Raw genomic sequence first — 20,951 nt, forward strand, 5'->3', positions numbered from 1 at the left:
ATAGGCACCAAACCTCTAGCTTCTATCGGATTTGGACTAGTAGATCGCCGCCTAGTGGTCATTCCCACAAACAGCCTCATGGTGGCTTAACCGTGCTCTTTATTGGTTCCCCTCCTCTTTAGTTCCCTTTCATCCTTTCACTTTCATGTCCACTCTGTGATCTTCTTCCTCTGCAGAGGGAAGGTATGAAGGCCGTGCCCTGTTAGGGATTAACCGGAGACTCTCTCTCTCCTCCAGCCGACCGTGAAGGAGACTCTCACAGGATTTCTTACACTCATTAGCTTTTTACTTTGAATCCATTGAGCCCTGATCGAGATGAGGGGCGAGACAATACAATCAGCGTGCCGCGGGAGGAGCGATGTGTGAAAGAGTTTCCAGCCCAAGGTGACGGAGGGCGACGAGCGGCGGGCGGAGGCGTGAGAGAAAGTGGAGCCCAGCCCCCCCGGGCCCATCATTTTCTCCTCCTGGTGAAACCAGGTGTCAGCGTGAGCTGTGAGACAGACAGCGTTACCTGGCCTGTTATTACTGCTAGCCGCCCCCCCTCTGAACATGCACAGTTTATACCAGAGGGCTAGCTTAGCTTATCACGGTCCTGTGACGCGCCACACGGGATAAAACGTAAAGTTCAGCAAGAATGGTCCGGATGTCATAAACTCCACCCGGCTGGTCCTCCCTGCAGACGAAAACAAACGCTACAAAGATTGTTTTTTCAACTGGTATTTGACCCTTTTCAGTGTCCCGTGTGGGAAGAGATTTACCTTCCTTTGTGTAATGGAGGAGTGTGTGAATCTTTACCATGTGTGCAATGAAGGGCGAGGCGTCCTCTGTGCATGTGCGTATACAGTATACAGTATATGTGTGTGTGTGTGTGTTTGTGTGAATGTAATTATGTGGGGTTTTCTTACCTAACTATGTTGTACTCCTTTAAGTTAAGGATAACGTTTCCCATCAAATCTAAATGTGCATCTGCAGCACCGGTTTGTTTTCCCAGTAACTGACTTCTTGGTGAATGAGTGTATTATTATTATTTATCCCTCTGAAAATCAGCTCCTGTGACTTCGCTCTGACCCCGACATCTGTGTCCCCCTCCGCCCTCCACCTGTCTCCACCCTGTTAGACTGCCTGAGACATGAGCTAATGGCAGGTTGTGAGCCGTGCGGCGAATGCGCGTCTGAAGGGACCTCTTCCTCTAAGAGAGGGACTCCTTCACCCACCTGTTGGTGTGGTTCCTTTGGGTCTACACCGCCCTCACGTGGTTGGCACTAGTAGTGCAGCCTGTCACCTGCAGCACAAAAAAGAAATTGGAATCAGTTTATAAGCAGTTATAGATTTATTTTAAGTGTATGTCAATTAAATACAGTATTTCTAATGGACACATATTTGACATCTAATTAAACACACGATTAATGAAGCAGCATTTAGTTCTTGACCCTTCACAGGAGGTTAAAGTATTATGTCTGCTGCTATAATTCATTTAGCCCTTAATAAAACTTTACACACGGGGGGGTTATCGGTACCTTTTTGTGGTGGCACCGAGGTTTTCATATCGGTCTGTTTAGTGGCTTGAAGAGGCGGCGTGTCTCCTCTCTTCTCTCTCAGGGCCGTCCCGGTTCGCTCGGTGAGCTCGGTCAGAGCGGACCAGAGGGGCCCCGGGGGGGCCCCGGGCCCACAGGACCTAAAGGGGAGAAGGGCCACCTTGGGCTGAAAGGACCATCTGGCCCCAAAGGAGACAAGGTGGGTGATGAAAATGCTGATGTGGGATGTTTCGCCGCTAACGCCAAATGTTCGTCCCAGCAAAAAAGAGTCTCAGTGGCATGATTCCAGCACCAGGTGGCGCTCTCCTAACGGATCATAAATGAATGTTCATCTGCTCACACAGGGACCTATGGGAGTACCGGGCTTCCAAGGAACGGATGGAGTACCTGTACGTAACACAAACACATACAACACGCGTTCAGATGCCTTCTCACCTCCCGTGAGAAGGTTTATTGTTCCTTCAGGGTCAGAAGGCTCAGTCAGGCCTCTCAGTGTCATGTTGAGAATGAAATATCTCACAGGAAGCATAACCGTAAGGTTGAGGTAACAAAAGTAGACAAATATGATGCAGCATCTGTAAAAGAGACGGGTCCCGAAGCCTTCTCCCTGAGTTGTGACACTGGAGTTCCCTGAAGCGTCCTCCTGTCCGTCCCTCCGCAGGGTCACCCTGGTCAGGACGGAGGGCGAGGACCAGCGGGACTGGACGGATGCAACGGGACCAGAGGAGAACCGGGGAGGCCCGGCTACGGGAACGGAGAACCCGGGTCACCTGGATTTGCTGTGAGGACAAACTTCTGTTGTCTCTTTTCATCGCTTCGTGTCTTTGCGGATGTTGTGAAGTCGTCTTTGAGGAGAATATCAATCGATGGATAGTGATGGCGTCTTTTTACTCCAACAGGGGCCTTCTGGGCCGAAGGGTCAGAAAGGAGAACCTCAATATATCCCTGGCGATCTCACGGTGAGCTTTCTTCCGTCTTCTTCTTCTGCCTTTTTACGTTCTGTCACTTCTTCTTCCTCCTCATCCTTTTCCCTGAGCTCTTCTTCCCCTTTTATTCTTTGATTTTTCTGTGTTTTTCATATTTCCTTTAGTTCTTATTCTTTGGTTCCTTTTTGCATCACTGCTAGTGAGTAGTTTTAGAGAATTTGTTCTTGGATGTTAGAACAAAAGTTATTGGATTATTTTTCTTTATAAAAGCAATTTGGTTTCAACTGCAACTAACATGCAATGTTTTATGCAGCCTGCAATGCTGTATGTGGCCACTAGGTGCATAGACTAGCCACTGCAGCATAGACGTCATCTACAAAGCCCTAATAATCTCTAAAGTGCCTGTATTGTCGTTGAAATTAGACATTTAATTAAATATGTAATTAAGAAAAATAAATTAAAAGGTTGCGTTTTGCTTTTTTGTCCTTTTTTAGAATTTACCGGGTGTCCAAGGAAGAGACGGTCCGCCGGTAAGATTCCTGCTGTTTCTGCTCAATAAATAACCTGTAAATGATGTGTCCTTTAGGCGCCGAGTTGTGACCCGGTAGTGTTTTTCTGCAGGGTATCAGAGGCCCGAGTGGTCGGCCTGGTTCTCCTGGTGTGAGGGGGCCTGAGGGATTCAGCGTATGTAAACTATCGGTCTCCTTCCCTGTTCTCTGCCTCTTAATGTCATATTCAGTTAAAATGTGCATTTAAGACATTCATTTTATTTCAGTTTTTGTGCAGCGCTCTTAATGATGGTTGGTTGGAACTACAGAATTACTACTACAGTTTTAATAAATAAACTAATAAAGTAAATGGGATCGAATGTAATAAATGAATTACTAATTTATAACATGAACTCATGTTAATTATTATTATCCTGTAACACATTATTGGTTAAATATATTTTAAAGTTATAGTTGCCATTAATTGATATAAAATCATGTACAAATCACATTTAGATTTATGTATTTTTTTAATGATTTCTCTTATTCTAACCAACATTAAATCAGTCCAGACACACATATAAACCCATCTACGAATATCTTTTGCAGCCTTTGTAAATATTATTTCTGATTTTGGCCTTTGACTGTTAAACCGAGCGTGTTCTGTCTGTCTTCAGGGCCGGCCTGGTCCTCCTGGTCCTCCAGGGCTAATGGTGAGTAAACCAGTGGTCTACTTTCATTTATCTATAATATTAAATCAGATTCGGTTCCATCACTTTGTTGCTTTGTTGACCTTGTTGTTTTTTAGGGGAGCCAAAGTAACGGATATGAAGGAGAGAAAGGAGACAAGGTACAGGAACACCTTCATTCCCCTCCATCCTGCCCCCCTCGAACCCCGCCCATCCCCGCATCCCTCCTCCTCCACCTTCTCTCTCCTCCTCCATCTTCTCTCTCTATCCCATACATGCTTTCTTCATATCCCCTCCTCCTCCTCCTCCTCCTCCTCCTCCTTCTCTCTCCATCTCCATCTTCTCTCTCTATCCCATACATGCTTTCTTCATATCCCCTCCTCCTCCTCCTCCTCCTCCTCCTCCTCCTTCTCTCTCCTCCTCCATCTTCTCTCTCTATCCCATACATGCTTTCTTCATATCCCCTCCTCCTCCTCCTCCTCCTCCTCCTCCTTCTCTCTCCATCTCCATCTTCTCTCTCTATCCCATACATGCTTTCTTCATATTCTCCTCCTCCTCCTCCTCCTCCTTGTCTCTCCATCTCCATCTTCTCTCTCTATCCCATACATGCTTTCTTCATATGCCCCTCCTCATCCTCTCACCTCTCTCCTGTCATGACCTCCGCCCTCTTCCTGTTTCCCCTCCCACTTCCCCCTGATTGGCTGACGTTGTGTATATTCCGGCCTCCAGGGCGACGTGGGCGATACCGGACCCAGCGGTACTCCGGGCGACGGGTCGCTAACGAGCGAAACACCTCTTACTATCTACAAAGGAGACAAGGTAACGGAGCAAGGGAAGGCTGTTAGCAGAGGACACACACACACACACGTGGTGGGGTTTCACAATGGTGAGTTTGAATTAAAGGAATGTCTGCACAGCTCCTATGATGTTGACCTTTGTCCCCCCCCCCCCCCCAAAGGGTGCCCCCGGCCCAAAGGGCTCCAGAGGGTCAAACGGCATTCCGGGCCGACCGGTGAGTGATTCAGAAACTCAATAAACAGCAACAACAATTAACGCAAAAACTTCGACGAATCCGAGAGGTTGTGCAAACGAAAGATCGAGAAACCCCCCCCCCGCCCCCCCGTACTAAACTCTTCACTTCCTTTCACTGAATTCCAGGGAGCATTCGGCTTCGGTGGTGAACCCGGAGAGTCGGGCATTCCCGGGTACCCCGGGGCGAGGGTAAGAGCGCCACACGCGGGCCAATAGCCAGAGACTCCTCCCACCCCCGATCAAAAGCGTCCTCTCACCTTTTCCTTTCCCTCTTCTTCTGTGGTGGATGTCGTCTTTGATTCCACCCAACAGGGTCCCCCCGGTTTCAACGGGCCTCCCGGACCTCCGGGACTACGGGTTGGCCTTTTTTTTTTTATACATACTGTTATGAGCCGTTTTGCTAACGCAGACACAGCAGATGCTCCTTTGTGGTTCCACACGACTCACCAACCAAACCTTTTGTCTGTCTGTCAGGGGCTCAGAGGTACTCCGGGCTTCTCGGGATCACCAGGATACAACGGAATAAAGGTAACGAGAGCGTTGTGTGGGACTGTGTCCCCCTTCATGCGTGAAATACATCTGTCTCTAACTAACAGCAACAATATCAACAAATAAAGATTAACACAAAGACAAAGAAAACGTTCCCCAAAGAAGCGTCTCACTCATCCTTTCCTCCTCCGTGGTTCTTCGCTTACGTTTCAATCATGAACACCGTCGACTTCCTACTTGAACCTGAAAAGAATGAACTTTGGTGGATTTGGGTCAAGAGCCCTGCAGTGGCCTTTTCTCTCCATGAGGAGGCGCCGGCGGTTCTTAAATGATTGTTTTTGAATGGAATTTGAGTCAGCTTCTTTATTATTGTCATTATATTGACACATATATGTATGTACGTTGTATATTCTGATTCTGAAACCTTCCCCAAATAGACTTATTAGCTCAGAATATTGACTTAGTATTGAAAAATCAAAATATTTACTTATAATTTAAAAATAGTGATTTTGAAATTGAAATTTGAAATTTATCATTGGGTTAGTTTTTCAAATCTTCTCTCTCAGTCTGTGTTCACATGCGTTCAAAGGAATTTTGTGGAGGGAAACACAATGTGAAGCTAATGACATCATCCAGTTAGCTCCGGTTAGCTTAGCACTAACAGCCCGTGATTAACAAAAGCATTAACTTCCAAGTCCATCAACATTCAGAGAAAACTCTGATGTGGTGTTTTCGGTCCTGGATAACAGGGAGACCAGGGAGACCCCGGAGCGCCCGGACCCCCTGCTTACGTCACCGACCAGGGCACTTCGATTCAAGGTAACGCCTAGCGCGCGCTACCTCACCTAGTGGACCGTTTTAGCGCGTGCGAGGGTCCCGTGTTGAGCGTCTCTTCTCTGATTGGCTGCAGGACAGACGGGCGACCCGGGTCTCAACGGCGCGCCCGGTTTCCCCGGCGACCGGGGCTTTCCGGGATTCAAAGGGCAGCCCGGCGTGCCGGGCGTCGGCGGCGTCGGCTCAGGTGGGCTCCCGTGCGCCGCGATGCGGCGGTTTTTGTTTTACTCGTCGACATGCAAACCCGAATGAATCCTTCTTCGCACCGCAGGTCGCCCCGGGCCCCCGGGTTACCCCGGGACCTCCGGCCCGAAGGGAGAGACGGGCGACCCGTCCCCAACGGCCTACGGCCCCGAAGGAAGACCCGGCATCCCCGGAGCCCCCGGAGCGCCCGGCCCCCGCGGACCTCCGGGCCCTTCCAGTACGTTCGCGCGCTAACACAACGCTCTCCCTCCACAGGCGCCTCGGGGCGGCGGCTCATCGCAGCGGCCCGTCGCCATGAAATAAAACATTTGAAACGTTGTGACCGGGCGCCGCGATGTGGATTCCTCGCATTGACAGCAGCTAAAATGATTCAATTTGTTGTTGTTTTCAAGAACAAAAACCTCTAGACTTTTACCGGCCGGTTGACCTCTTAACGTATACGATAGAAACAGACTAAAGGATCATGGCTGACTGATCTAACCTTCCTCGAAGGAGCCCGCGACGGACCCTGCGTCTACTACCCGTGGCCCGATTCCAAAGGCAGGTATCCCGAAAGCGGCCATATTGCCATAATCACCGTGGCAATATTCAGCCCGCCAAAGGGAAATCCTAATTAAACGAACAAATCACAACTTTCAGCTGGTAAATTCTAACTGGCCAAAAGCTTATTTTTAATATTTTAATTCGCTCTACTCTGTGGAGGGTGCGGTGGCAAGTGCGGCGGAGAAGAGGCCGTTCCTCCGCCTCCCGGCTGCTTCTCTCCTCTTTGGCCACAAGGCTGCGCCCTGCTGTTCACTGGTTTTACAATGGCGTCAATGCATGGCAAGGAGCGTGGTTCTGCAAAACGGGGATTAGTGAATTTTATACTTATCTTATCGGCACAAACAAGTAAAACGAAGGAAGACCAAAAAGAGGAAATATCGATGAAAGTAGTTTTAAATAGTTGAAATAGTTTGGGGGGCGGACTTTAAAGTGTGGATGGTTTGAGGTGTAGTCGTGTGAGGTTTTAAGCTTGTGATCAGTGCAAACACCTACAGGAGATAAAACACATTTCTTTGTTTTATTTGCCGTTGCTCTGGAGACACGGGACAAATACTGCGTACTGTCCCTTTAAGGCGGCCTCACAGATTCCTTGAATCAGCTCAAACCTGGACAGGAGTTAGCGCCTCCGTCCTCCACCCTTGCTGCTTGTCTTCCCCATGAAGGCCCAGGTTCCTCACAGAGACGACATCACAGATGTCCTTGAATTGTTGGCGGTTTGTCTCCTTCTGTTTGTGTGGGTGTCAGACTGCAACTCCCTCTGCATGCTGCTTGTGGCAAGTAGCTCTTCAAGGGCATTACGGTAAAATCACTGAAGATGTTCAAGTACACTGCTGTTTTATATTTTACAACGATATAAACAAGGTACTGCTTTTTTTTGTTTAAATAAGCATCTGTCGCCTTGCAGCAGCTGCTCAGCTCTTTCATTTACTCGCTTATCAAAGAGACTAATCCTGATTCCACGCTGTGTGTCCGAGCTGCACTCAATTCAACACATTCCATATTTAAGTGCGTGAAAAACATCTGAAAACTAAATATACCCATAAAAACATTGACCACAGTGTGAAATCTCAAAGCAATTCCATGTGTATGTTGTTGTTACCAATTTAACCTCCATTTAATTTAAGTGTGTGTGTGTGTGTGTGTGTTGTTGTTGCAGGAGACCCCCGCCCTGATTTCCCCGGAGAGCCGGGGCCTCCTGGCTCCAGGGGAGCGCCGGGCGAAAGAGGGTACAACGGCTTCAGAGGTACGCTCACACACACGGGGGGCGGGGCTACCATGGGATTGACAGGTGGCTCCTCCGCATGTCGAGGCTTGACGCGCCGTCACCGTGACGACGACGTGCGCGCGTGCTCATCGCGTCCGTAGCCCCTCCTTCCAGTCTTTCGCTCTTCTCCCTCCCTCCTCGTCCTCCAGGTGATCCCGGCGACTGTGACTGCTTGGGGGGAGGCACCGCAGGGAACACCGGGTCACCCGGACTGCCGGGCCGCGACGGCACCCCCGGCTTCGCGGGACAGAAGGGGGACCGCGGCGACGGCGGGCCGCCCGGCTTCAACGGCGCCCAGGGACCTCCCGTGAGTTCCGCTTCCAGCACACGGTGACCCCCCCCCCCCCCGCCGCGTGTCGTATGTCGTAAGGCCCGAGTCTCACGGGAGGTTCCGTCCCGTCTGTCCTGTCCCCCCCCCTGCAGGGTCGCGCCGGGGACAGCGGCTACTATGGTCGCAAAGGCGAGAAGGGGGAGCCCTTCTACTCCAACCGGGGCGCGGGGCTGAAGGGAGAGCTCGGAGCCACTGGAGTCAGAGGGCCCACAGGGGAAACCGGCAAGCCCGGCAGAGACGGACTGCCCGGCTTCCCCGGAACCCCCGGCCCCCCGGTGAGCGAAACCCCCCCTCCCTCTTCCCCCGAGTGTTCTCGTCGCTCTTGGGGGTTTTCTTGAAAGAAGGTCTTTTCTCTGCCTCTCCAGGGCGACGGCGGCGTCGGCTCCATTGGGGAGAAGGGCTTCCCAGGGTTCCCCGGGGGAAAAGGGCGTCCCGGCGGCCCCGGCGAGCCCGGCATCGGCTACGCCGGGCTGCCCGGCTTTCGCGGAGAACCTGGGGACCCGGGTAGGGATGGGCTACCAGGGCCACCCGGTTCACCTGGATTAAAAGGTAAAAGGAACGACTGGAAATAAAAGGAGAGGAAGTGTGTGTGTGTGTGTGCGTGTGCGTGTGCGTGTGTGTGTGCGTGTGTGTGTGCGTGTGTGTGTGTGTGCGTGTGTGCGTGGACGCAATGACTCGTTCTCCCCACAGGGCGAAACCCCCGGACGAGACAATCCGTCCCGTCCGATCGCTGTCCACCCTCAGAGTTCGGTAGTTACCGTAGCAACCTCCTCCTAACATCCTAGACCAGTAGAGGACACGGGGGACAAACGGGGTCCTCGTCCAAGCGGCACCCGGAGGGACGCCTCATCTAGACTTTCTCTCCCTTCACGCATAACTCCATGATTAATGGTCTCCATTAATGTGCTTGTACTCTTCTTCTTGCAGCCAATCAGCTCAAAGCCGCGAACCGCTTCCTCCTGTTGACTCACAGCGATGTTCGACGTGCTCCTTTAGTCTCGGAGGCCCAAAGGGCGTTGGATCTGTTCGCTCTTTTGATGAGCGGCCTCCTTTAATCCGGCTCCTCTGAGACTAAAGGACACGAGGTCCGCGCCTCCAGAATGAATGCGTGCTTACCTCCGCTCTTAATACCAGACAATAACCCGTTTTCTAAAACATTTACACATTGAAGCAAGCATTCATGAACTGAATGAGCCTTGAATTGATTGAACGGAGTCGATCGCTGATATCTGTTTGATGAAAAGATTGAATTTGCTTTATTTGCGCATGCAAATGACCCTGACTGGCTTTGTATGCTGCCTCTCTCTCTCCCTCTCTCTCTCTCCCTCCCTCCCTCCCTCCACCCATCCCTCCATCTGTCTGACCTGCCCTGTGCATGTGTATCCGTCCAGGTGAAAACAGCTGTGCAGGGGTTAATGACGCCGGAGAGGGACCGGGTGGGTAACTAACTCCTTCATCCCCCCCCCAGGCAGAGTAAGGAGTCCGGGGGCCAGAATTTATCATTACACGGACATTAAAAGTGCCCCTTTATGCAGTTAAATAATAGCAAATACACATGTAGGTGTCTGATCCTAAATTCAGTCAAAGTTACCACTGGATAATTCCAACATTTAAAGATAATGTTTTAGATAAGTGCCTTTAAAATGTTAAAATCTCCCCCCCTGCAGCTCTAACAAACACCAAACTTTAATATATATTCTAAAGGTTTTCATAGAAGCTTGTTCATGTGATTTATACAACTTCGTATCACTACAAAATATTTGAATGAATTTTTTGATTCATGGAGTAAAACAAGGCGAGATCCAAAATGCCCTCGGTGGAAACCATCGACGAGGCATCATCTTACATTCGATCATCAAATTATTTCTTATCTTATCTTTTTGAAGCCTCTTGGGGCTGCAGACATGAACATAATCCTCCTTATCAATTCGTCCCTCATTCGCTGCTGCAGGGCTTCGATACTATGAAATAATATGAATAGAATCACACCAGTGGGGGGAAGAACAAAGTGGGTTCGTGGTACTAGATGTCACTCATAGACGGAAACGTCTCCCGGACGGATCTCCGAATATCTGCAGAGACGCTCCACCTAGAGGGAAAGAAAGCGCTCACCCTCCTCTTCCTCCGATCAAAGCTGCTGAAACCTGCCGCATGTTTTCAAGCCCTGCTTCTGCTAGGTGGCTTTGGGATGGGGGGGCGGGAGGGGGGGATGTATGGACGCATTAGAACTGATTCCCAAACACAAAGTTTAACTCATAACTCAAGTTTTTTTTTTGATTGTGATGAATTTCTCCACTAACGGCATTCGGCCCAACAACGCGCACAATCACAACAACAACAACAACAACAATAATACCCATGATTCAACCCGGATTAACCTTAATTAATGGAGGCGACAGACAATCAGGATGTTCACGAGGACTCGAGGACGGTTTTGTCGAATGGTGGCGTGAGTTAAAGACACACGCGCTACGTTTAGCGCCGAGTAGCTTAGCGTAGCGCGACGCTAAACGCTGCCCTCAGTTCCCACTGTGTGTGTCCGTCAAAGTGTGTAAAGTAACTGACCTGCGTGTGACTGCTACCAGGCCAAGTGTTGCCGTGCATCATAGACGGAGAGGCCGCAGAGCCCGGACCTCCTGGTGAACCGGGACGACCAGGTACCGTTCAGCCCTCCTGAGCGCTTTACCAACATTTCTTTTATTACTGAGGTTTTTAACATTTTATCCAATTGTTGTTGTTTTTTTTGACAAAAATACACAGATCTCCAAGCTTCCTTCAGTTGCATTTTCTTATTTTATGTTCCCTTATGTTCTTACTGTCAGCGAATGCTATTTGAAGCAAATCGTAACTGAAATGCCTTCATTGAGGTTTTATTTCCTAGAGATGTAATTTATCCGCTCCGCGTGCAAATAACACATGAATCGCTATTGAATACAGATATTTGATCAAAAGTCAATAATCCGCATAATTGACGCCTGTCAGGTGCTAAAGGGGAGCCCGGCTTCCCGGGAAACGCGGGGCGTCCCGGCTTCGACGGCTCCAAAGGAGAGAGAGGAGACCCGGGATTCGGAGGCCAGCCGGGACAGCAAGGTAAACCGGAGTGGTCTCTCTACTATTCCTCATCCCGGTGTGATTAAAGTGACCCCCCCCCGTCCCCCTCTAACGGTTCCTCCGTGCCGCCCCGCCCCTCTCCGCAGGTTTCCCCGGGCAAAGAGGGGATCCTGGAATTCCCGGCTCTCCGGGTCAGAGCGTCGACGGAGGCAGGGGCAACAACGGCGTTCCGGGGCGTCCTGGAAGCAAAGGTCAGCCCGGAGAGGTGCTGGGAGCCACGCCCGGGGGCCCCGGGCAGGACGGTCTCCCCGGAATCCCCGGAGACAAGGGCCAGCCCGGGACGCCGGGAGGTCCCGGAATACCTGGTGGGTCTGAGGCGGAGGGAGTCACGTGGCGTCTTGCAGCGGTTGTGGGAGAAGAAGAACGTAACGGCCCTCTCTTCCCCCGTCAGGCGGTGACGGGCGCTTCGGGGTCCCGGGGCTGAAGGGAGAGCGCGGCGTCGACGGGCGCCCCGGTATCGGCGGGCTCCCCGGCCTTCCCGGCCCGGGTTTTGGCATTCCGGGGCCGCGCGGAAACCCCGGCGGCAGCGGGCCGAGAGGACTGCCAGGTGAGGGGAGAAGGGGCCCCGGCGCCTCCGTCCATTCGTTTCCTCCACATGTTCATTGTGATGTAGTTGTTTTTTGCATGATCAGTAGCAAAAGGAAAACACGTGACTTAGCTCAGATCTCGGCTGTCACTCCTCATCCTTCCACTTTGACCTTTTCCACCGTGTTTCTGTCACGATCCTCCATTGACGAATCAGGCACCTGTTTATTGTTCATTTGAACTCTGCCTCACCCAACGGAATGTCCTCTTTTCCCGTTTTGTATTTCCCTTGTGTCCTTGTTTCCTCCGTCCTTTTCCCTTCACCACATCACCATTATCTCCATCCGTCCTCTCGTCATCCCTCCATCCTTTTCTTGGTGTTGGGTCATTCGTTATAGGCTGCCAAGGTGAGACACTCTCTCCACCACCACCCACCCACCCACCCATCCACCCGCCGGCCCCCGCTCTGCTTCACCCCTCCTTCCTCCTGCTGTCCGTGCACTAGACCAGACGCTTTGTGAGCCTGCTCGCCATTTCTCACCCGGGCAGCAAAAAAATGTCCATCTCCGCATCGTCGTTTAGTTTTTTCGGGACACTTTGCTTACGTTTTTGCAGCAGAGTTGCGTTAGTGGGATTTTTTTCCGGAGGGAAATTATATGTTTTATTGTTTTATTTTGTTTATTTTTATTTTATTTTATTTTATTTTATTTTATTTTATTTTATTTTATTTTATTTTATTTTATTTTATTTTTATTTTACATTTTTATTTTACATTGTAGACAAAGTTAATTCCTTTATTTGATTATTATTATAGCCGTAACAGATAAATCGAGAGCTAGATTGTTGCTCAAGGTGGACATTTTTAGCTGTGAGAGATTCCGAGTTTTCGGTAAATGTGAGTGTGATTTTATTCTCGCAGCCGGCACTAACCCTCGTAGCTGTGGTGCATCTCGAAGTGTGAGCTGCACTCGAGTTGCTCCTCGCATTAAAAGGCTCGCGTGGCAACTCAACATTCAAATGCTGCTTAACAAAAAGCCGCTGCACCAATGAGCCTAGAAGCATTTTCTTCACCCTTAAAAAAAGGACTTTTCATTTTCAGCTCATCCCAGACTTCATTTACCATTTCGTGTGGCATTCAGTGTGGATGTGATGAAGGGGAGTTCTCTTTTTAAGACGTTAAGCGGTAGCATAGCGCGCTATCCTCTGGGACAAACAAACAATGCAGTTGATCCTCGCTAAATTTGGTCTGGAATTACACTTGGATTTTAAAGAATATCTAATATATATATATAAAATATTTCAGTGTGGATACAAAAATGATATTTAAACATTCATATGTCCCACACACATTTATACGTCCAAGTGCAATTTCAGCCTAACCTGTGCAATTAACCAATGTAAAGGAACGTGTGTGTTTACATAATAAATAATAAATAATAATAAATAAATTGCTTTATTCAGAAATGTAACAACATGTTACGGGTAAGTTCATTTATTATTTAACAAAGGTAAGTTTATATTTGTTGGCTTTTCCTTGTTTTGTGTAGATTTCATTTATTTTTTCATTTTATTTGACTATTTATCTATTTATCCAGTTGATAAATTAAATCACGCGCCGTGTCTGACTAAATCTCTCTTTCCGTGATCCTCCGTCCTCCCGCCAGGTTTCCCTGGTCGGAAGGGAGAAAGAGGAGACCCGGGCTTCCCGGGCCCGGCTGGGATGAAGGGAACCCTGGGACAGCCCGGCTTCTCTGGGTCACCGGGACCCAGGGGACCCCCCGGCCCCCCGGGACCGGGAACCAGAGACGGATTCCCAGGAAGCCCCGGCAGGAAGGGTAGGCCGCAGCGCCCGTTGCTCCTCACGGTCGGCCTTCCAGCGCCGCCTCGCTGTGACGCCCCGCGTGCTGATTGCGTGTCTCTGTCCGCAGGGGAGACGGGCGCCGCGGGACTGACGGGTTTCCCGGGACTCCAGGGTCGTCCCGGAGGCCCGGGGTTCCCTGGAGCGAAGGGAGAGGCCGCGGGGCCCGGAAGAGACGGGCTCCCCGGCGCGCCGGGGTTCCCCGGACAGAAAGGTAGAGTCCAGAAGAGGAGATGTGACAGGAGTCCTTCACTCCAGGGAAGGGAATCTTGGGTCATAAAGTTACAAAGTCCAGCATTTTAGGGCAAATCCTGTAATAATTTACCAAATAAACAGCATGCTGTGTTGAAGAAGAATGGAGCGTGTTGGAGCTCTTTCATTGGTGGAACAAACCCCCCGTGTCTTTACTGCACCAGGTGACAGAGGATACCGCGGCCCCCCCGGTCCGCCCGGTCCCTTTTATCCACAAGAGTCGGTGACAGGTGAACCAGGGACACCTGGAAGAAGCGGCCTTCCCGGCTTCCCCGGACCGCGAGGTAACGCTACTTCCTGTTTATCCACGACCGGGACTCAGGCCGCCTGACGTGGCGCATAAGGCCGCTCATGTGGTGATCCCCCCTCCCCCCCACTGGTTTCAGGTGACAAGGGCCAGTCAGGTCTGCCGGGTCGTCAGGGTCTTCCCGGACTTCCGGGTTACGCCGAGCTGAGCAAAGGTCAGCCGGGACAGCCCGGGTTCCCCGGGAGACCTGGGGAACCCGGTCGCCCGGGGCCGAAGGGAGAGTCTGGGATCATGGGATTCCCCGGCATGTCGGGACCTCGGGTAAGAAAAAAAATAAACATCACAAAATGCAAACATGCGCCAAAGTCAACTGGCGAGACTCAAGTTCTGACGGCTCCTTTCAGGGTGACGACGGTTCACCTGGTTTCCCCGGCAACCCCGGAGAATTCGGCCGTCCCGGTGGAAAAGGCGAGTGTAAAAACAATAGCTGTCATTTACGAATACATGGATTCAGCCTCTGATTTGGACGCGTTTTGTTCTCCAGGTGCACCCGGAGAAAGCTACGGCTATCCCGGAAGTCCGGGGGCTAAAGGCCAGCCCGGAGATCCAGGCTTCCCAGGTAAGACTCCCCACGAGCACGCCATCCCCGAATGTTAGCGCGTTTCCTCTAGAATGACCACGTCTGACGGTCTCTCCTCAGGGGGCCGCGGCAGCGACGGCGCCCCCGGCGACAGCGGCTTTCCGGGAGGTCCCGGTTTCCCTGGAACGAAGGGAGGTCCCGGCGAGGGAGGGCGTCCGGGAATAACTGGTGAGCCGAGGCCGCTTCGTTTTCCCTCCAGGAGTCAGACACTCGGATAGTAACGCTTTCCCCTCGTCTCCTCCGCAGGCTCCCCCGGTTTCCCCGGGCCCAAGGGCCAGTCCGGCTACCCGGGAGAGTCGGGAGTGAACGGGTCTCCCGGTCTGCCCGGCGGTCCCGGAGGTCCCGGATCCAAAGGTGAGAGACACTTCCTGTGTCCCGGTGAAGAGAGTCGAAACGGCGAAGAAAAAACATGTTCCGCTTGTTCCGCAGACTAACACTGTGGGGCTTTTTTTTACAGGTTTGCCCGGACCCCCCGGTTTGGACGGACTCAACGGCCTCGCTGGACCCAAAGGCCTCCCCGGAACCCGAGGCAAGGACCTCTTTGCACACATCGGGGGCCACCTTCTGCCCCTTCCTTCCACCTTCTGCCCAGTTTATGTGGAACAAAGTTCAAACAAAGCCGACGAACGCTGATCAGCTGGTCGAGTCTGTTTCCATAGCGACCGAGGATGTAGCACAAGCCTAAAAGCTTGTAGCCTGTAGACCCCCTTCGGTACCCGGATCCTGACTCCTCAGCAGTTACGACAGCGTTTAAGAGTCAGACAGAAGAGGAGTCTCTAGTTGAGCCTCAGTACTACCAAACAACAGCGCTAACAGTTCACACATCAGGCTTCTATTTCCTGTCAAATGCGTTTTATAGAGGCTAAGTGGCTCTGCAGTGGGGGTCAGAGGTCAGATTGGTATTGAAACTCTTATTGAAAAAATTCAGAGATTAGACACAGACAATCGTGCATAAAGAAATGAGGCAAAACAAATTTTTGTCAAGTGGCAACAAATATGAATTTATAAATAAAATAAAATAAAAAAATTCTTGAAAAAAATTCTAAATATGTTAGATTGAAAAATGTCACGTCGAGAAAAACAAATGAAGTTCAAAAATGTTTTGAAAAAAATTTAAGTCAAAAACATAAAAAATGTCAAAAACTAAACAACCCTGCGATAAAGTGAGTAGATTCAGTAGAATATAGATTCAGCGCATTAGTCCGTGTTCCAGATGTTGAAGCCCAACTGCCATTGAAGGTTTTGTTGCATTCGGCACCCAGGCGTGAATGTAGGAGGTCGCCCCGGAGAACCCGGCGCTCCAGGCTTCAAGGGGGAGAGAGGCATCACCTATCCAGGGAACCCAGGCTTCCCCGGACCGAAGGGAGAGAGAGGAGACTCAGGTGAGATGAAGGAAGTCTGAAAAAGCTCCCTGAGGGCGCGACGGGATGTCGAAGTGGTGACCGCTCTGTTTTCGGTGTGCCAGGCCGTCCTGGACTCGTAGGGTTCCCCGGCCTGCCCGGACCTTCTGGCGTCACCGTGGGCTCAAATATCCCCGGGCCTTCTGGAGACCCCGGCCTCCCTGGCCTGGATGGAGAGTATGGTAAACACCTTTCCCCGGTCCTCGTGTCCTTTCCTCTACCTAATTTCCTTTTCCTTTTTGACATTTCCTTTCCTTCTCTTCCCACTCCTCCGGTCTCCTCCAGGACTCACGGGACCTCCGGGTCCCCCCGGCCCACCTGGTCCAGGCACGGCACAGGGAGACCGCGGTGACCCCGGGCTCCCGGGCTTCCCCGGCTCCCCCGGCAGGAAAGGCGACGCGGCCATCCCCGGAGGCCCCGGCCTGCCCGGCAGCCCCGGTTTCAAAGGTGAGGGGCTGTTACCAAACGTCCGATAATGGGAAAATGTTTAAAAAAGAGGCCAAACACTAAAGCTCTGCTCTTACAGGAGGACGAGGGGACAGCGGCTACGGCGGCAATCCTGGTGTCAAGGGTTACGCCGGTGACCCTGGTTACTATGGAAACAAAGGAGCTAGGGGATTACCAGGTAGGAGAAGTGGATGGGATGGTACTCCTGCGCACACATGCTGTATTTACCCTGCACACCTCTCACCTGTCCCCTCCCCTACCCCCCCCTTCCTCGCCTCTGTCTCCGTCACCCTCCAGGCCGCCAGGGTAGGAAGGGCGACGCGGGGGTCTTCATTCCGCCGATAGACCCACCCTCGGAACTCTACGGAGACACGGGTTTCCCCGGTGCAGTGGGTGGGCCCGGGGCTGCCGGACCGCCCGGTCAGTCGGGGCAGCCTGGACGCGCAGGTGAGCAGAGACACGCTTCCTTTCAAATGACCTCTGACCTGTTGGCGTTAAGCTTTTGACCTCCAGTGCTTGTACCCTGGCTACACGGACCTCTGTGCGAGTAAGTGTGTGTGTGTGCAACGGGTGTGAGTGACAAACACGAGCATGTGCGTTGACTGTTGCTGCTGCAGGTCCTAAGGGTCGACCCGGTCCCGTGGGTAAACTTGGCAGGACCGGATCTCCTGGCTTTCCCGGACCCATCGGCGACGCCGGACCCCCCGGTTTCCTCGGACCCACTGGAGAGCAAGGTCAGCAGTTCACTCCCTGTGTGTCCGTGTCAGGTTCAGATTCTGAGACACGTTTTCCCTTTAAAGTTGGTCAAAAATAATTAATTGATTATTACCTAATATATCTTAGAGGTAGTACTTACGATTGTGATCAATCAAAGAAGGAAAGACTATTATATTAAACCATTATATTAATTATATTATATGATACATTCATAAAATAATATTTTGACGTATCTAAGAGAACATCTCCAGATCTCTAAAATGTTGTGGAGGATAAAGCAAGGATGCCTTTGATGCTTCAGTGGCGGGATAAAGTTTTTAAATGTATCAAAATGTATTTTTAATTTGATACTCGATTACACTCCTCTTTGAATTCTGACAACTGAAGCTAAAACATTAAAATGACACAAAAAATGCAAACTTTAACTGCTGTTCTCTCGTCTCCCTGGAAACACTAACTCCTCCCCCCCGGTTCTCCTCCTCCAGGTGCCACCGGCGCGGCCGGCCGGCCCGGCGCCCCCGGCGGCGTGGGCCGCAGCAGCAGCATCGGCTACACGCTGGTGAAGCACAGCCAGAGCTCCCAGGTGCCCATGTGTCCCCAGGGCATGGCCCAGCTGTGGGACGGATACAGCCTGCTCTTCGTGGAGGGACAGGAGAAGGCGCACAACCAGGACCTCGGTACGGCGGAGGACGCGACGCCTCGGACGCACCCCGAGAAAGCCGCGAACTGGAGAGACGTCTCTCACAAAGCGTCTCCCTCCCCCTTTGTGTCTCCAGGTCAGCCGGGCTCGTGCCTCCCGCGGTTCAGCACCATCCCCTTCCTCTACTGCTCGCCCAACGAGATCTGCTACTACGCCAGCCGCAACGACAAGTCCTACTGGCTCTCCACGACCGCGCCCATACCCATGATGCCTGTGGCCGAGCAGCAGATACAGCCGTACATCAGCAGGTAGCGCCACCGCGGGACCGCCGGGCGACCCACCAAACCCCACCCGCCGCCTGCGCGTTGGTCTGATCTCTCTTTTTCTCCCCCGGCGCAGGTGTTCCGTGTGCGAGGCCCCGTCCCTGCCCGTGGCGGTGCACAGCCAGGACATGACCATCCCCACCTGTCCCCCCGGCTGGAGGAGTCTCTGGATAGGTTACTCCTTCCTCATGGTACGCGGCCCAGACCGATTTCCCGTTGCGAAACCAACACTCGATGTGCTTAGAGATGTCACAATTTTGCAATGCACGTTGCCGAATGAGTAACCGCCCCCCCCCCCCCCCCCCTGTCCCGCGCAGCACACGGCGGCCGGCGCCGAGGGCGGCGGCCAGTCCCTGGTGTCCCCCGGCTCCTGCCTGGAGGACTTCCGCGCGACGCCGTTCATCGAGTGCAACGGCGCCAAGGGCAGCTGCCACTACTTCGCCAACGAGTACAGCTTCTGGCTGACCACCGTGGAGCCCAGCCAGGAGTTCGTCTACGCGCCGGCGCAGGAGACCCTGAAGGGAGGCCAGGAGCGCTCCCGAGTCAGCCGCTGCCAGGTCTGCAGCAAGGTCCTGTAGGAGGAGGAGGAGGAGGAGGGAGATTGAGGTGGCATGTAAAAAAAAAAAAAAAAAGAGAGAGCGGTGCTGATGATGGGAGGAGGAGATGATTCACAAAGAAATCTAGAAAAAGAAGACGTGACTGACTGAAAATGAGCCGCGCTCCTCTCGAGAGACGAGTCGAACGGCGTCAAGCGGCTTTTCAGAGTTTTTGATCCCCCTTTTTAGGAATGAGTGGCTTGTTGATGGAAAAGAAAAAACATGGAGTGAACGAGGAAACGGAAAGAGCGCCCTCGCTCTTCTCTAGATTATCACTGACAATGGTGCTATTGTGTTAAGTGTTTATTTTCTGTCTGTTTTCTGTATGTTGTGTCCCGGCGGTTCGCTCTGGTCTGCTTCCCGTGGGCGTCGGTTGAATCGGAGGTCTTGACTTCAGACTCGTCACAAAACGTTGCTTCCTCTGCGTTGCCTGCGACGTCACGCGGAGACTAACCGGCTGTTAGAGTGCAACATTCTCCAAACTGTACAGTATTTACCTCATTTACGTTGAAAAATATCAGACAGGAATAAGAGGAAGTTATAGAGTGAAATCTTTTAAGAACAAAAAAAAAAAAAACAGCTTTCTTATTGAATTGTTTTCATTACTGCTCCTTTGATTTGACTTTCTAACCACACAAATATATTTTCAGGCCTCTAGATAATATTACCGACAAAATAATCCAAGTTTAGGTTGACTCTTGATTTTGGACTCTATGGTGCTACAACAAAATTTGAAAATATTCCACATTAAAGGGTAAAGAAACGCTCTTTTCTCTCGACTGGCTCAGAGTCTCTGCGTCATTAATACACATTCATATTCATTTATACACATATATATATATATATATATATATACACACACATACATATATATATTGCACTGATGTGAACTCAAATGCGTTACAGCAATAAACCAAATCAAGGGGCGTATTTACTCTCCACCTTATCAGACTTTCATCTTTATTTTGTGACCAAACCTCCTTCAGAGGGCAGGAAACACACACACGCACACACACACACACACACACACACACACACACACACTCTGACAGGCTGTTCCTCATCGCTGTATATAATGCTTACTGTGTTCGCCCACCAAAGTATGTTTGAGCAGAAGTCTCTTTGTTTTATTTTCACAGTCCATGGATCTTTCCTGTCCTTGGGTAAGAAATAGGAAGCCGTCGCTTATTTCCTCTCTATAAATGTCGTTTTTTTCCACTTTTACGACATGTTATTCGTGTTATTCATGTTATTCAGCGCGTTTCGGGGGTTGACTTTGGTGCGCGATGCGAATGGAAAGCTCCTGTGTGACTTGTAACCACTATGACCACTGTCCTTCTGCCCGTAGCCGATTCGACTGCTGCGCCGCGTTCTACTTCTTGCATTTCATTCTACTCTTGTTCGCCGTCAGCCTTTTTGTGGTTTTGTAATCTAGTTTGTAATTATTTGACTTAAATCATGATACTATCCCCTGGTTTTATTTACTTTAGAGATGGGGGGGAATGGGAAGACAACGACGTGTACATTAAATATTATTGGGAAAAAAAAACAAATGCCTTAAGGATTATGTTTTTATATGAAAAATATATTCGCCACTGATGATTTAACAGACGCAGCGACCGTTTTTATTGTCCGTTTGGTCCATGCATAGCTGAAAAGAGTTGAAATGTTTTGAGCAGCAGAGGGACAGAAAAGAAATGCAGTTTTCCTCAAAGAGGATCCATAACAATACAACATTAACAACGTGTCTGTTACTGTTACGTGTATTTCCGTGCGCACACAAGTTGAAATAAACTCTCTGAACTAACTGAGAATATTCAGCGTTGATTTTTTTTCATGTGACCGATTGTAATGTTCTGT

At 50.9% G+C, this 20,951-nt stretch overlaps 1 protein-coding gene across 5 annotated transcripts in view; it reads left to right on the forward strand.

Annotated features, from left to right (window-relative positions):
* The window catches only part of col4a6 (collagen, type IV, alpha 6), a 58,426-nt gene extending 37,528 nt beyond the window's left edge, over window positions 1–20,898 (forward strand). Inside the window, exons 5-49 of one of the 5 annotated variants that reach the window (XM_078105403.1) lie at window positions 1,600–1,734; window positions 1,880–1,924; window positions 2,197–2,316; window positions 2,435–2,494; window positions 2,956–2,991; window positions 3,083–3,145; window positions 3,627–3,662; window positions 3,758–3,799; window positions 4,368–4,457; window positions 4,597–4,650; window positions 4,797–4,859; window positions 4,983–5,027; window positions 5,145–5,198; window positions 5,909–5,978; window positions 6,070–6,180; window positions 6,265–6,414; window positions 6,690–6,737; window positions 7,897–7,983; window positions 8,154–8,311; window positions 8,428–8,610; window positions 8,701–8,884; window positions 9,727–9,771; window positions 10,921–10,992; window positions 11,318–11,425; window positions 11,533–11,751; window positions 11,838–11,993; window positions 13,636–13,806; window positions 13,900–14,043; window positions 14,246–14,365; window positions 14,468–14,649; window positions 14,733–14,796; window positions 14,873–14,947; window positions 15,029–15,136; window positions 15,215–15,322; window positions 15,426–15,497; window positions 16,231–16,350; window positions 16,434–16,550; window positions 16,654–16,815; window positions 16,895–16,993; window positions 17,113–17,262; window positions 17,433–17,549; window positions 18,018–18,209; window positions 18,309–18,480; window positions 18,572–18,686; window positions 18,813–20,898. In XM_078105403.1, coding sequence (XP_077961529.1) covers window positions 1,600–1,734; window positions 1,880–1,924; window positions 2,197–2,316; window positions 2,435–2,494; window positions 2,956–2,991; window positions 3,083–3,145; window positions 3,627–3,662; window positions 3,758–3,799; window positions 4,368–4,457; window positions 4,597–4,650; window positions 4,797–4,859; window positions 4,983–5,027; window positions 5,145–5,198; window positions 5,909–5,978; window positions 6,070–6,180; window positions 6,265–6,414; window positions 6,690–6,737; window positions 7,897–7,983; window positions 8,154–8,311; window positions 8,428–8,610; window positions 8,701–8,884; window positions 9,727–9,771; window positions 10,921–10,992; window positions 11,318–11,425; window positions 11,533–11,751; window positions 11,838–11,993; window positions 13,636–13,806; window positions 13,900–14,043; window positions 14,246–14,365; window positions 14,468–14,649; window positions 14,733–14,796; window positions 14,873–14,947; window positions 15,029–15,136; window positions 15,215–15,322; window positions 15,426–15,497; window positions 16,231–16,350; window positions 16,434–16,550; window positions 16,654–16,815; window positions 16,895–16,993; window positions 17,113–17,262; window positions 17,433–17,549; window positions 18,018–18,209; window positions 18,309–18,480; window positions 18,572–18,686; window positions 18,813–19,073 — 4,983 coding nt within the window. In that variant the 3' untranslated portion in view covers window positions 19,074–20,898. Of the gene's footprint in view, window positions 1–1,599; window positions 1,735–1,879; window positions 1,925–2,196; window positions 2,317–2,434; window positions 2,495–2,955; window positions 2,992–3,082; window positions 3,146–3,626; window positions 3,663–3,757; window positions 3,800–4,367; window positions 4,458–4,596; window positions 4,651–4,796; window positions 4,860–4,982; window positions 5,028–5,144; window positions 5,199–5,908; window positions 5,979–6,069; window positions 6,181–6,264; window positions 6,415–6,689; window positions 6,738–7,887; window positions 7,984–8,153; window positions 8,312–8,427; window positions 8,611–8,700; window positions 8,885–9,726; window positions 9,772–10,920; window positions 10,993–11,317; window positions 11,426–11,532; window positions 11,752–11,837; window positions 11,994–13,635; window positions 13,807–13,899; window positions 14,044–14,245; window positions 14,366–14,467; window positions 14,650–14,732; window positions 14,797–14,872; window positions 14,948–15,028; window positions 15,137–15,214; window positions 15,323–15,425; window positions 15,498–16,230; window positions 16,351–16,433; window positions 16,551–16,653; window positions 16,816–16,894; window positions 16,994–17,112; window positions 17,263–17,432; window positions 17,550–18,017; window positions 18,210–18,308; window positions 18,481–18,571; window positions 18,687–18,812 lie in introns of all 5 variants that reach the window. The other 4 variants (XM_078105406.1, XM_078105405.1, XM_078105404.1 and 1 more) reach the window with 4 other exon arrangements.
* Window positions 20,899–20,951: the final 53 nt, after the last annotated feature.

Source organism: Gasterosteus aculeatus, chromosome 7 (genome assembly GCF_964276395.1).
Source record: "Gasterosteus aculeatus chromosome 7, fGasAcu3.hap1.1, whole genome shotgun sequence".
Lineage (NCBI taxonomy): Eukaryota > Metazoa > Chordata > Actinopteri > Perciformes > Gasterosteidae > Gasterosteus > Gasterosteus aculeatus.